This window comes from Microtus pennsylvanicus, chromosome 5, assembly GCF_037038515.1.
Source record: "Microtus pennsylvanicus isolate mMicPen1 chromosome 5, mMicPen1.hap1, whole genome shotgun sequence".
Classification (NCBI taxonomy): Eukaryota; Metazoa; Chordata; class Mammalia; order Rodentia; family Cricetidae; genus Microtus; species Microtus pennsylvanicus.
In genome coordinates, this window is record NC_134583.1 from 9123050 (window position 1) to 9138637 (window position 15588).

Here is a 15588-nt window from a genome sequence, read left to right on the forward strand (position 1 = left end):
AACAGCTGTGCTACCCCAGTCTGGGTGCTCTTCTCTAGAGATGCTTGCTTCCTGCCCAGCGCTGAGACCCCACAACCAGGCCGGTCATCCTCGTCTGTTACCTTTCTAGCTTATTTGCCTCAGACTGGCTCACAAGGAGGACAGTGAACGGACCTTGACTCCAGCCAATATTTTTCTTAATTAAGTGATACAGTCTGAGGTGTTCCCTCACTTTTATGTGTTGTGATTGAATCCCAGTTGTGAAATTTTATGTGGGTAGAAGCTTAATATGGCTTCGGCGCTTATAAGTGGGGCCCTGAAGCTAGGTGTAATGGTTCAAGTCTGTAATTTGGGAAGGAGGTGGAGGGAGGAGATTGCTACCAGTTTGGGACCAGCCTGGGCTATATACTGAGTTCCTAGCAAGCCTGAGATATAGTAAGACCCTAAGATACAGTAAGTACAAGGTTAGCCTTAGTTACATGGTAAGTTTGAGGTCAGTCCAGGCTACCCCAGACCCGTCTCAAGAAACCAAACCAAACAAACAAACAAAAAACAAAAACAAACAAGAGGATTTTGAGAATCTTGAGTCATTAGATGAAGTCCATGATTAAATCATGGTGGGAGTATAAGAGAACGAGAGCTGGGTGCGGCAGGAAACATCTCTGATCATAGCACTTCAAAGGCAGGAGCAGATCTCAAAGAGTTCAAGACCAGCTTGATGTACACAGCAAGTTCCAGGCCACCCAGGACCACGTAGTGAGATCCTGCCCCTGTCAAAAGAGACCAAAAGAGACAGGCACACACACGTGCATCCCAGTCTCTCGGATCACAGCAGGGCTATGCTAGCAAGGCTACAAGATACAGCCCCGTGACGTTCCCTTTCCAAAGCATGAGCCCAAATAAACCTGTTTTCTTTATATAAATAACCCACCTTACATATTTTGTTACAATAGTAAAAAATGAACTACTGTACCAGGGTTGAAGATGCAGTGTTTCTAGAAATATATTTTTCTAAAAGGAATCAGAGTTCCTCAAAGTTTCTCTAAGGTTCTTTTTTTTTCTTCCCCTACACTGGTAGAGATCAAAGGTCCAAGATGGTATTCCCAGGCTGGACGCAAGGTCCAGCAACGTACTGGTGCCCTTTTGTGCCAGAACAACAGGATTCCTACCTCGTGCTGTTCATAGCTAACACAGACTTGCCTTCTAGACTTCTGGGGGCTGGAAGCCCAAGGCCAGGTGTCAGCTTTCTTCATAAGTCATGGACTCCGGCCTTGCAGCGTTCTCACACAGCACCAAGAGTCTGTCTAGGCTCTCTACCTGCTCATGAGGGCTCCCATGTAACAAATCATGTCCCGGAGGACCCACCTCCTCATATTATTCCCTGGAGAGTTAGGGCTGGGTGACAGTGTATTAGTCAGGGTTCTCTAGAGTAACAGAAACAAATCTCCTTATATAGAGAGAGGAGATTTATTAGCATGACTTACAGGCTACGGTCCAGATAATCCAACAATGGCTGGCTGGGAATGGAAGGCCCAAGAACCAATAGTTGCTCCTTCCTTGAGGCTGGATGTCTCAGTGGATCTCAGCATATGCTGGAATCCTAAGGAAGGAGGCTCCAGTGCAGTGGAGGAATAGACTTGATAGCAAGGGGAGGGCAAGCAGGCAGAGAGCAGAAGCTTCCATTAGAGCAAAGCTTCCTTCAGAAAGTACGGCCCAGATTGAAGGTGTCTTCCTCCCTCAAAGATCTGGATTAAAAATGGATCTACCTACTTCAAATTAGGCAGAAATCCCTCACAGGTGGATTTTTTGGGTTTTAGTTCATTCCAGGTGTAATCAAGTTGACAAGCAAGAACAGCCACCACAGACTACGAACAGCCTGTCAACTTGACTACATCTGGACTCAACCAAAACCCAAGCAGCTGGGCCTTCCCAGTGAGGGATTTTCATGACTGGACCACTTGAGGCGGGAAGATTCATCCTCTCTCTGGGCAACACTTTCTGGTGGCAGCCCACACCAAAGAACAAGGAAGAAGGAAGCTTTGGCCCTTTGCCTTTTTGCCCTCACTCTCACAGACAAGCTCATCCATCCTGCCACACAGCAAGACCCTCAAAAAAGTAATAACAGAAGAAAACCCGATAATCAAAGATGGCAGAAAATACAGACGATGATCACCAATGATTAGCTTTTTTGTTGATTTGTTTTTGGTTTTTCTCTCACTATGTGGCTCTGGTTGTCCTGGAACTCAGTGTAGATCAGGCCTGCCTCTGCCTCCCAAGTGCTAGGATTAAAGGCTTGTCCATTACCTCCACCCCGGGCCCCACCTTTTCACGCCTTTAATCCCGGCACCAGTGAGGCACAGGCAGGCGGATCTCCTTGGGCTCAAGGGCAGTCTGGTTTATACAATGAATTCCAGGCCAATGAGGGCTATACTGCAAGACTCTGTAAAATTAAAAACAATTTTTACTTGTTACTGGAAATTTTGAGGAGTCCCTTTCGGGGTGTTGTGACAACTTGCTACCAGGAAAATTGGAGTCCCCTCTCAGGGTTCTTAGTCTCAATAAGAAGTTAATTTAGAACAGATTCAACAGAAGCCTAAGCACAAACATTAGAGTTTTGGGATTTGTTTGTTTTTAAGACCCTAGAGTAGGAATACTGTAAATCTCAGCAGCTGCCTAGAAGGAAAAGGGAAAGCCTTCCCTTTTTGAAAGCAGCCACAGAACAGGAAGGCTGGTTAGACATATCAGAGGAGAAGGCAGGACCAACCCAGTGTCCAGGCTCTGGCCAGTATCTGAAAGAAGAGAGATAAAAGGGAAATTATAGAATCTCATCTTTCTATCCACGACAAGACATGGATTCTGCTCTTCCGACTTCCCCTTGATGGGGGAACTGCATCAAGTTCAATTCAAAGTCACTGCTCTGCAATCTTACAATCATTGACAAGATGGGCTGAAATCAGGAAATGGACATACCTTTTCATGATGAAAAGCTAGTGGCCCCATATTTAAATCTGTTCACCATCAGGAATTAGTATCCGGGCTGGAGTTTTGGTTATATCCTCACTTTTACCTCCCCCCCCCCCATGTGGGAGTGGTTATTGAGGAAGAAATGAGAAATCAGAGCTTCGGTCTAATATTCCCGACCTGAGCACAAGGACATTCTCTACTTCTGGCCAAGGACAATAACGGAACTATTACCTGCCTACTCATCCTCTGTGCGCGCATGCGTGCGTGCGTGCGTGCTAGGGCAGGCAGGGAGCAAGTGTGCCACAACATGTAGTTGGAGGTCACAGGGTAACTTTGTGGTTTTTGGTTCTCTTCCATTTTAATGTGGCTTCCAAGGACGGGACTTAGGCTGCATGGTTTATGTAGCAAACACTTTACCTCCTTGGTATTATTTTGAGACAGAGTATCAGAAAATTTCCCACATAGAACTTTCCATCCTCCAGCCTCCCCCCCAGGGGCTACAATTACAGGTCTGTGCCACCAGGCCCCGCTTCAAACTTTGATCTTGCCAGACTAGGACTTCTGTTGACTTTTTTTTTTATGATTGTGTCAAAATCTTTAGCTTTTTTTGTGTCTTAATTCCCCTTCTGTAAAATGAGGATAAAAAATAATCTAATCATCAAAGGAGTATGTTTCAAACAAGATGACTTACGGGATTAGTACTGAGAAGCTACTGGTGGCTACAGTCCTTTTCTGTATGAATTGTGGGGAGAGTTCTGTTAACCCAGTTAGCTAGCAAACTATAGCAGGGCTGGTGTTCTCCTCACTGGGACAAAGGCCAATCGGTTTGCAGCAGCATCAACTATCAGGGGCAGTGTGAGATCTCAAGCACCCCCCCCCCCCACGGATCTTTAGCTATAAAAGCAGTTAAATTTGTAAGGCCCGTTTTCGGGATTATGGAGAACTTTTTGTAAATTTAGGAATCCATCAGTAAGTCCTATAATTCTTTTCATCCCAGGGTTAATTAGCAGCGTCACAAACCGAATAAATGAGAAACCACACAACCACGCTTCACTGTAGGTTATACGGAGGCAGATCTTCGCCAGTGCTATGGAATAAATCGTTAGTGTTCTCCAAAATCTCTTAACTACACATTTTATGAACTGAAAAAGAACAAAAACGAACAAACAAGCAGTCCCTTCTCGAGGTCAGCAGCTTCCTAATTCCTCCACCGCCCTCATCCCAGGGAGGTGAGGCCGAAGTGGAACTTCATTGTTCACGGGACACTCTCCAGAAGAGCCCGTTGGTCGCGCTTGCGCAACGTGTGCTCTTTGTGCCCGGCTGCAGCAAGCGGCTTGTTTGTGTCTTGCGGGGGGCGGGGGAGGGGGGGCCGAGGGCGTGGCCTGGCAGGCGCGTTCGGACTGGGCCGCCGCAGGGAGGTGGGCGGGCCCGGGGCGGGGCCTCGGCTAACAACACTCGCAGCGGCGGCCCGGGCTATTTGTTGCTGCGCTGCCTCGCCCGAGTCATGGTCCTTGCTCCGAATCTCCCAGCAGCAGCCGCCGCCGCCACCCCGTGACGCCCGCTTCCAGTCGTCTGCCGAGTCCCACGCCTCGCCGCGCTATGACCGTCGTCTCCGTCCCGCAGCGAGAGCTCGCTCTGGGCGGCCGCCTAGCGCCGCTCGGCTTCCTCGGGGCCCTCCCGATGGTGAGCCCGGCCCCGCCGCCCTTGCCGCGCCTTCCGGACCCGCGCGCGCTGCCTCCCACCCTCTTCCTGCCGCACTTCCTCGAGGGAGACGGCCCGTGCCTGGCCCCCGCGCCTCGCACCGCTGCACCGTCCGGCTGCAGCCCGGCCCCGGCGGCTGCCCCGCGGGCGGCGCCCAAGAAGCGGCGGAAGAAGAAGGTGCGGACCAGCCCGGCCGGACAGCTCCCCAGCCGCTTCCACCAGTTCCAGCAGCACCGGCCGAGCCTGGAAGGCGGCCACAGTCCGACCCCGGGGCCGACCGCGGCGCCGGAGGAGCGGGGCCCGGCGGCCACAGCCCTGCTACACCGACAACCCCCGCTCGCCAAGGAGGTAGGGCCGGTGGGGGCGGGGCGGCTGTTTACTCGGGAGGGAAGTTTCCGTGACGCTCGCTGGAGTCGCGGGGCGGAAGCGGGCGGTGGGTGGGGGGCAGGGGAGAAGGGGGCTGGGCGGCTGCGCTGGCGCCGCCCATTGGCTCCGAAGCCAGCCAATAGGAGCAGCGGCTGCGGCCCAGCAACAGCCCGCATTTAGAAGGCTGGCGGCGTTCCAGGGGGTTTCGGCGTTCGGGGCTCACGGGCTCTCGGAGGGCTGACGTCAGCCCGCTACGTGCGGCGCTCTGGGGCGCTCATGAAGGCGGTGCTGGGTGGGGGCGGAGGCGCAGGCGCGGTGCCCACTGGGGCACCCTGGCTGAACCCACGCGCGGCCGGACCCGCGGAGTCGGACCCGGGGTTTTGGAAGTTGGCAGGAGCGTTTGCATTCAGACGCCCGACTCGAATGTTTCCCAGCCCCGGTGCTGCGAGCGGTGCAGGCGATCACGAGCCTGCCTCTCTGGCGGGGCTTCTAAGTGGTGTCCAAAATGAGTTTTAGAAGTTACCAGATGAACCATGCCAATTCAGTGATTTGAATGATACGGATAAAATTTCGTCGGGGTTAGAGGAATTTGAGAGTAGTCTTAGTTTAAAAAACAACAACAAACCTTTTCATACAGTTTGAAGGATTGGTTCTCGTTTATAATTGACCCCAAACCAGTCTTTGTACTAGAATTTGTGCTTGATCAGGGTTTGCCCATGGAGGGGAATCAACACTTAGGTTCTAAGGGTATTTATTTATGTACTTACTTATTATTAGTTTTAGTTTCAGTTTTTCAGGCAGGCGCTTACGTAATCTGTATTGTCTTAGAAAACTCACTGTGCAGCTGAGAATAACAGGTATCTTAACCCCCACCCCACCCCAGTTCTGCGATTACTGTGCATCACGCCTGCTGAGATTTCTTGAAGTATTAATCTAAAAGACTTGGCCGAAGATTTTATTCTTCAAAGGCAGTATTGAAAGGGGAAGCTGTGCTACCCTTAGCTACTCACCTATGGGTGACCTTGTACTTAGCTTTCCGGTTTTTGTGTAACGTGGCAGGTACCAAGAGATCTAATGGTAGAAGTTTTCATTTGATGCAGATTTCTGTAGGTTCCACTTTTGGTTAGGAAAGTTACTACAGTGTGCAAAATGTTTTAGTTATCTTTGTTGGTGGCTGAGTTGGAGGTTACAAGATTAACCAAGCAGTTCGTGCTGGCCTGAACTTCTGCTTCTTTGGGCCTTACAGGCCTTTTGGCTGGGCCTAAAGGCTTTTCATGAAATTGTTGAACCTGAAAGGCACACAAGGTACATTTTTCTTTTGTTTGTTTCGAGACAGGGTTTCTCTGTGTAACAGCTCTGGCTGTCTTGGAACTCGCTTTGTAGACCAGGCTGGCCTTGAACTCACAGAGATATGCCTGCACTGCCACTACCAGGCCAGGAACATTTTTTTAAACCGCAAGTAACTTTTGCTTACAGTTAGAAAAGGTGGACATGGTTGCCTTGAATTTTTTAAGTTGGATGTTTTACTTTATATGTATTCCGGTAACAGCATTGAGTTCATGTTTTCAGTAGCACTCTAAGAGGCATGTGTAATTGGAAACCTGGTAGCTAGCATATACTTTGTCGAAACTGGATTCAATTCTAGAGGAATTGAGAAGAAATATGTAAAATATATGCTATAAAGATAACTTTCAAACTATTCACTATTGTGTTCCTTTGTAGGTGTTAAAATCAAAGATGGGAAAATCGGAGAAAACTGTCCTTCCCCACGGCCAGCTTGTACATGGTATACACTTGTGTGAACAACCAAAGATAAACAGACAGAAAAGCAAATTTAACTTGCCACTAACCAAGATCACCTCTGCAAAAAGGAATGAAAATGACTTTTGGCAGGACTCTGCTTCCCCCGATAGAATGCAGAAGCAGGAAAAAAAGCCTTTTAAAAATACTGAGAACATTAAAAGTAACCATTTGAAGAAATCAGCATTTCTGACAGAAGTTAGCCAAAAGGAAAATTACGCGGGAGCAAAGTTTAGTGACCCACCTTCCCCTAGTGTTCTTCCAAAGCCTCCGAGTCACTGGATGGGAAACACTGCTGAAAATCCCAGCCACAGCCGGGAGCTCATGGCAGTGCATCTGAAAACTCTCCTCAAAGTTCAGACATAGATTTTAGTTTTCAATATGTATGTTAAACATAGATTTTTTTCCCACATCCTTGGACTCTAAACGGAAATGGATACAACGGTGGAAACTTGCCATGTTGCAGCATACGACAGGAGATGAGCTTAAGTCACACACAAGAAACTTGTATTATATTTTATATTTTGTAAATACTGTATACCATGTATTATGTGTATATTGTTCATACTTGAGAGGTACATTATAGTTTTGTTATGAAAGTATGTATTTTGCCCTGCAGATGTGGTGGGTGTTTTGTATATATACAGTGGAGATATTTTAAGTGGGTGCTTATGGCACGTGGAAGACTGTTTGCATAGGTACTGAAAGTTTTTTAAAAACAGCTCTCAAATCTCAAAAGTGAAGACCTAAATGTGAAACAATTTACTATGTACTACTGAAAGTTAGATCTGGCACAATCACTGTAAACATGGACTTCGTCTGTGTTTCTCTAAATTGACTTGCCTTTTAATCTGTAATTGCTAGAAAATTTTTTGTTTTTACCAAACTTGATTTCTGGATATCAATATATAGCCATTATTGAGATTTAAAACTCCTCAAATTTTAAATGCCAACAAAATTGGTTGTAATCAAATTTTAAATCAATAATAATTTGGCCTCCCCCCTTTTAAGCTAGTCCTGGCTTTTTGTGTATGACTGCTGACTTGAATGAGTGTGTAAGCAGGTGACTTTGTGTGATTGGACTTGGAAGATTTTACTGTCTTTGTCACTATGTTAAAATACCAGTCTTGCTACAAAATTTAAATGTGACCAATAATCTAACCTACCTCTGAGAGAGCAAGAACTTCCCGTCTTAGAAATAGAAAAGGAAAACTGGATATAAAAATACAGGGAATTAGGACAAGCTGTGGAGTTGAGGTAACCTGGAACTTGGGATTCTTCTGCCTCTGCCTCTGCTGTGCTGGGATTACTGGCATACCCCACCTCCCCTGGTTGATGTAGTGCCAGGGATCAAACTCGGCTTTGTGGATTGATCTAGGCCAGCAGGCATCCTTTCAGATGACTCTATCCCTAATCTAGAATACATAGGTTTTCATTTTTATTTTGACTTTTTTTTTTTTTTTTTGAGTTTTCCAAAGTGTTCTTGAACTTGTCTGATAGTCCAGCAGGCCTGAAACTTGTAGTCTTTTTGCCTGGGCCTCCTGAGGACCTGGGATTACAGGCAAGGTTCTACAACTGACTTAGAATTTACTTTCATATATGAACTATTAACTGCTTGGCTTATATGCTTTTTAAACATTTTTATTTAACGATTAATTTTTAATTACCTGCATGTGAGTGTAGTGTCCTTGGAGGCTGGAGAAATTGGATCTCTGAAGTTCAAGTTACAGATGGCTGTGGGCTGTGAGTGCTGGGAAGTGAACTCAGAGAAGTGTGTTTAACCGCGGAGCTCTCGCCTGTCCTGCATTTTTCATTGAGAAAATACTACAAGGGATGGGGAAATGGCTCAGGGTAACGGAGCTTGCCACGAAAGCCTGATCCTGAAACTCAAAAGGTGGAAGGAGAGAAGTGACTCCACCACTTGGCCTTTGAGGTCTACTTGTGTACTGTGGCACACATAGTTGTTAAAGTGTTTGATGGAGACTTTGGAATTTAAAGCTTACGTGAAGATAAATGCCAGTGGGAAGGCAAGAGGCAAAAAGATCCCAAGGCTCCCCGGCCAGCCAGCCTAGCAAACCTGGATGCCCCGGTTGGTCAGTAGGTGTATGTGCTACTGCACAAACCCGACAACTTGAGTTTCAGTCCCAGAACCCACATGAAACAACTCAAAAGTTGTTCTCTGACCATGACTTGCTGTGATACATCATCTACATATGTACACAAGATAACAGCCATTGAGTAAGATACACACGAGGGTTGATGCACGAATGCCCATATCCTAGTACTCCTAAGTTGCAAGCAGGAGGCTCAAAAAAGTCATGATAGCTTTTCAGTGACTAACCCTACTACACAGTGCCAAGACCAAGATACAGTGATCCTTTAAAACTAGTACCATGTAGGAGATTCTTAGACATTATTGGCCAAGTTCTCATGCCACCTAGAGTTAGTCTTGGCCCCCTAGACCACGGTTTGCGTAGCTGCCGTTCAGGAGCTACTCCACTGTCGCAGTGAAATGCAGAGGTTTCTACTTAGTGATGCTGGTTATTCGTAGCTCTTTCAGCCCCAGCAGACCCATTGTCTAGTATGTCAAAGTTTTCACGTCAGTGGTGCTGTCTCCTTGGTCACAGCAGACCAGAGGCTGCAAATTCTTGATCTGGAATGTCACTCTGGTTCACAGACTCTGCTTTTGTCTGAAACTTAAGCCACACCTCTCTTGCCTGACTTCCCTCAAAGGTGGCCACCACTTTTAATTGCAGTACTGACAAGACAGGCAAATCTCTTGTGAGCTCAAGGCCACCCAGGCTCTCACAGAACTAAATTCCCAAATTGCTTCTGGTCAGGCTGTTTACCATAGAAAAGATGAACTCTTGAGTTTTTGTGCTGAGAAAAAACAAATCCAAGGTCCCCCTGCAGGGTTTCTGAGCACAAGGCCCAGAACAGTTCTGTGAAGGGTGCAACCAACTAAACACCCACCTAGTGGGAGTGGTGATCAAGAGCACCTGCTGGACTGACAAGGTTCCTGGTCCTGGTGGTACTGGCACAAAGCCAGCAACCCCACCCCATCCCCAGCCCATTCCTGATTCACAAGGGGGTGCTGGGGAGAAGGGTACTTAAGGTGACATTACAGAAAGGGAAACCAGTTTTGCCAGGGAAAGTGGACAGTTAGCTGCTCTCTGTTGCTGTAATAAACAAGATGAAAAAGGAACTTGGGGCTTGTGCCTTTAATCCCAGCAAGCGGGAGGCCAGCCTGGTCTACATAGCAAGTTCCAGGCCAGGCAGGGAAGCAGAAAGAGGTCCTGTCTCAAAACAAGAAAAAACATAACTTGATGAAGCAAGGATTTATTTTATTTTGCAACTCACAGGTCAGGCTGTGACTGAGGGAATTCAGGGCAGGGCCACCAGAGGCAGGAACTGAAGCTGACCAGTGAACAACACTGCTTAGTGGCTTGCTCCCTATGACTTGCTCAATCTCCCAAAACAGAAGCTTCCCCCAAGTTTCCATCTCAAACCTCTGGAAGAAGCAGAGGGGCTTTGACAGTCTGCTTTGTCATGCATCACCATTAATTAGACATTAAACCCACCCCTCACCAAAAAAAAAAAAGTTCTTTTTGTTTGGTTTTAAGCCATTGTCTCACAGCACTATAGTCCAGGAGTTCACTGTGAGGCCTGTCTCGGCCTCCTAAATGCTGGGATTACAGGTATGCATGACCATACCCATCTCTAAAAGTTCATCTTGTGGGTGTGTGTGATGCGGAAGAGTAAACTGGGCTTTGGGCATGCTGGCAGGAATGGTAACATTGAGTTATATACCAACCTCTTCTTGATGTTTCACTTTGAGACAGGTCTTTCTATGGAGACCAAATCACCTTGAGTTTGTGGTCCTCCTGCCTGTGCCTACCAAGTTGGGATTACAACCGTGTCCAGCAGTAGGCTGGGTGTATTGAATGCATCGTCGGGATTGGGTATATAGTTCTATGCTAGAGTTCTTGCCTATCAGGCAAGAGGCTCTAGTTTCAATTTCCCATGCTGAAAAACAAACAAATATTTAACAACCACTAAATTATTTGCCAGACATAGCGGTACATACCTATAATCCCATGCCATAAGCCCCCTTCCCCTACACATACACACAATAAATTTTCAACATCTATTTTCTTTTAAAATGGGTTTATAAGGTCATACTGCTTCACTAATGAAAACGTACCTATAAATATTCCAGGTAATCCTCCAGAGCTGCTTGTGCATACACAGACAGGTACTTCAGTTACAGAGAGCTCCCCAAGGTTAGCGCGTTAACCTGACTGTCAAGTATGAGCCACAGCTGTGTCCTTGGCAGTCTCCTGTGTTGGGAGGAAAGACAGCCGCTCAAAACTATTTTCCTTTCATCTTCAGAATTTGTTTTTCATGTATAAAAATTCCCATTTTTGCCTACATCTCTGTCGGCACATTGCATGCCTGCTGCCCACAGAGGCCAGAAAAGGGAGTCAGGTGATGCTGGGACTAGAGTTAGGGATGTTCTTGCTGGAAATCTAACCACCTACTCTAGGGAAGCCCTTAACCACAACACCATCCCTCCAGCCTGAGGTTTTTGGTTGGTTGTTGTGGTGTGTGTGTGTTGCTTTTAATTGATGAAGCTGGTTTGGAAAGACAGCCACCTCCCTTCCTGATCTGAATTACAGGCATGCACTGTGCCTGGTTATTTTCAGTTTTTTTTTTTTTATTTTTCTAACAAAAACTTCCCCTTTGTATTTTCACTTTCATATTTATTTTTTTTAAGTAACAAAACTTGATTTTGCACACTTTGTCTTCCTTATTCGTTCATTTATTTATTTATAGGCGGGGACTGCTATAGCCTAGGCTGGCCTCAAGCTCCTCATTCTCTTGCCCCTGCCTTCCAAGTGCTAGGGTTGCTGGCGTGTGCCATGGTACTCGGTTGTTTTTTCCTTTCAGTAAACATTTTGACGGCTTTTGGTTATCTCCGGCATACCTCAGCTGTAGAATGCTTACCTAGCATGGGACAGAAATAAACAACATCCCCTACACTCTACTGTTGTCTGAGGTTTCTGTCCTGCCCGGTCCTGCAGTCATTCAGCCAAAGAATCACACAGAGGTATACATCAATTATAAACTGATTGTCCCAGTATCTCAGGCTCTTCTTATTAACTAATTCTTATAATTTATATTAGTCCATAATTTTTGTCTGTGTTGGCCATGTGGCTTGGCACCTTTTTTGGCAAGGCAGACATATCTTGCTTCCTCTGCTCCTGGGTCACAACTGGAGACTAAGCTTCCCTCTTCCCAGAATTCTCCTGTTCTCATTGTCCTGCCTATACTTCCTGCTTGGCTACTGGCCAATCAGCATTTTATTAAAAATAATACAGCTGGGCAGTGGTAGTGCACGCCTTTAATCCCAGCACTCAGGAGGCAGAGGCAGGCGAATCCCTGTGAGTTCAAGGCCAGCCTGGTCTACAAGAGCTAGTTCCAGGACAGCTAGGACTGTTACACAGGGAAACCCTGTCTCAAAAAACAAAAATAAAAATAATACAAGTGACAGGATAAATGACCATTGTCCCACGGCACTCTACCCCTATCCCAAAACCTATGTGAGGTGACCGCAAATTGCCCAAGGTATTTAAACAGAGTTTTGATGGTGGTTGTGGTGGTAGTGGTGGTTTTTGCTGTTGGTGTTTTGTTTTTTCATTTTTAATTTTTGAGATGGGATCCAAATGGGTATTACAGTCATGGACTACCATACCCAGGTGAACAGGAACATATTGTGGAATTTACTTGAAAACGTGAAATCATAGAGAGCCTTGGTTTTGATCCTGACAAGGCTGGATGTGGTAGTTTATGCCTGTAATCCTATGTGGTGCGGGAGAATTGTCTGTATTCTGTCAGTCATGTTATAAATAAACGCTGATTGGCCAGGTGGGAAATATAGGTGGGAAAACCAGACAGGAAGTAGAAATGATGTAATGAGAACAGGAGAATTCTGGGAAGGAGGAAGTTAATTCCTCCCACTCCTGCCCAGACCACAGAAGCAGCAGGATGTGAGCTGCCCCACTGAAAAAAGGTACTGGGCCACATGGCTAAAATAGATCAGAAAAATGGGTTAATCAAGATGTGAGAGTTAGCCAGTGAGAGGCTAGAGCTAATGGACCAATCAGCTTTATAATTTATTGAGATCTTTGTGTGATTTTCTTTGGGACTAAACAGTTGTGGGGTACTGGGCGGGACAAAAACCTCAACAAACAAACAAGCCAGCCCCGTCATGTTACACTATGTGTTCTGGAGGTTGAGGCAGGAGGTCAACGTCTTTCAGGATGACATAACTGATTTAGAATTAGCAATACCCTTTCTTAAAACAAATTAAATGGGGTTGATAATATGCTCAGTGGTGGAATTCTTGCCTAACATACAAGGCTCTGGGTTCATTCTTCAGTACTACCCAAAACAAACTACACACACACACACACACACACACACACACACACACACACACACCTCAGACAAGTTGGGATTTTTCTTGTTACAAAACAAGGGTTCACCCTGGTTCTGTAAGGGAGGTTGGCCCCCTCAGAATTGTTAAAAGAAACACCCAGATACCAAAGTCTCAGCACACAGGAGATTTATCCAAGATGTGCAAGTAGGGGGTGGAAGTAGCAGTGGGGGGCTCTACAAAGGCAGGCAGACAGCAAGCAGCAGGTGTTTTTTGCAGGTATGGGTTTTTAAGAGGAAAAGGGGAGAGTGTGTGCCAGGGTGTGTTAGTAAATCCTAACTGGACATGTTAGATAAATAATGAATTTTGATTGTTGGACCTCAGTGTTTTATCTCAGGAATGAGTTAGTGGTCAAACAAGGGAATGGACTTTGGGGGCTAGCTTTAAGAATGCAATCTAGGGTTTAGCAAGAGGGAAGAAGGGTAAAAGGCAGACCCTGTCAGTGCCGTCTCTGCCATGCCTGGGCCTGCTAGAACAATTCAGGTTCCTTACAAAGGTGAACAAAACAAAGCTTACTCTTCAAATACTAGGCTGCTCTTAAATGATAGAAGAGATCAATCTCAAAATGAAATTGCCTTTCTCTGCACCTTTCATGGCTCTTAAAACCATTGTTCATTCAGGCCAATGTCCTTAATCCTGTGTATTATTTTATTTTTCTTTTGTTTTCAATTTTGATTCAAGTTTCATGTAACCCAGGATAACCTAAAACTCTGGAGGTATCTGAGAATGACCGTGAACTCTTGATCCTCCTGCCTCTACCTCTCCTGTGCTTGGATTACAGGCACACACACACACACACACACACACACACACACACACACCCCACTCTGGTGACTTGAGTAAGAATAGTCCCCAAAGGCGCACACATTTGAATGCTTGGTCATCAAAGAGTGTCACTACTTGAGAGGAGGCGTGGCCTTGTTTAAGTGTGGCCTTCTTGAAGGAAGTGTGCCACAGGGGGGTGGGCTTTGGGGATTCAAAAGCCAGTCCCAATATCTCACTTCTCACTCTTCCTGCTGCTTGTGGGTATAGATATAGAACTCTCAGCTGCTTCCCCAGTACCATGTGTGCCTGTATGCTGCCATCATATTCCTCCCCATGATAGTAATGCTCCCTGCCATGTGACAATGGACTAAACCTCTGAAGCTGTAAACCAATCCCAATGAAATGCTCCCTTATGAGTTGCCATGATCATGGTGTCTCTTTAGAGTAATAGAGCATTGGCTAAGACAGACACCATGCCTGACCCTAAGATATCATCTATATTGATAGGAGGCAACTTTCCATGATGCACGGTCAACTTTCACCCAGGGCCACAGCCCACACTGAAGTCCACGGGCATTTTAAAATGTATTTATTTGTGAGCATGCACATTACAATACGCTTATGAAGGTCAGAGAACAAGTTTTTTGGAATCAGTTCTCTTTATATGGATCCCAGGTATTGAATTCAGGTTGCCAGGTTTGCACAGCAAGTATTTTACCCAGTGAACCGTCTTGCCAGCCCTCCGTATGTATTTTGCCCCAATTTACTTCTCTGGTTTTCCTCTAGACATTGTTTTAGTTTTAAGGTTATTTCTTGGTTGTTTTTGTTTGTTTGTTTTGAGATTAGAGGCTTAACTATGTAGCTGTAGCTGGCCTAGAACTCATGAAAGCTGCTTTGGCAAATGGTATGCACAGTGCTTAGGTAAAGAACTCTAAATGAACTTTCCCTCAGCTTCCCAGTTGTAGCTGTGTGTGTCCCTGTAACTAATCCTTCTGCATCTTAGCCTCCTTATTTGGAATGGTATTTTTTTTATTATGTAGACATGGTCAGCAGTGGTATGAGATTGAGCATCAAAATGTATAAAATAAAAAACAAAAGGTCTCTGGGGGTGGAACCATATTCCCTCTTTTTGTGTTTTATGCAAATAGGCTTTGAGCATACAATGAGCTTGCTCCACTATAGCTTGACCTTGAAGATTATAAGATATTCCTGTTTTATGAGAAATAGAGAACTCAGAGCAAAATCTAGCAAAGCCAGTGTGGTGTAGGCTGGCCCATTATCAGTTTTTACAGTTTTTGGAACTCCCATGTAGGCAAAAGCCTGGAGACAATGACTTCTAACATCCTGTAATTCTCCTGTATGGGCTAAGGCAAAAATAAGATGAGAATATGTGTCCATGATTACGTGAACATATTGTATACAACCAAAAGAAGGAACATGGGTAATATCCATTTGCCATAAATGATTGGGAGCAAGCCCACGAGGATTAATTCTCAAATAGGGAACAGCTAAAA

At 45.8% G+C, this 15588-nt stretch overlaps 1 protein-coding gene across 1 annotated transcript; it reads left to right on the forward strand.

Annotated features, from left to right (window-relative positions):
• The first annotated feature begins 4409 nt into the window (after nt 1-4409).
• Pnrc1 (proline rich nuclear receptor coactivator 1) lies at nt 4410-7820 on the forward strand. The gene is made up of 2 exons (XM_075971248.1): nt 4410-4992; nt 6733-7820. Exons 1-2 carry the CDS (start codon nt 4543-4545, stop codon nt 7174-7176), a joined length of 894 nt encoding a protein of 297 aa, XP_075827363.1. The 5' UTR covers nt 4410-4542; the 3' UTR covers nt 7177-7820.
• Nucleotides 7821-15588: the final 7768 nt, after the last annotated feature.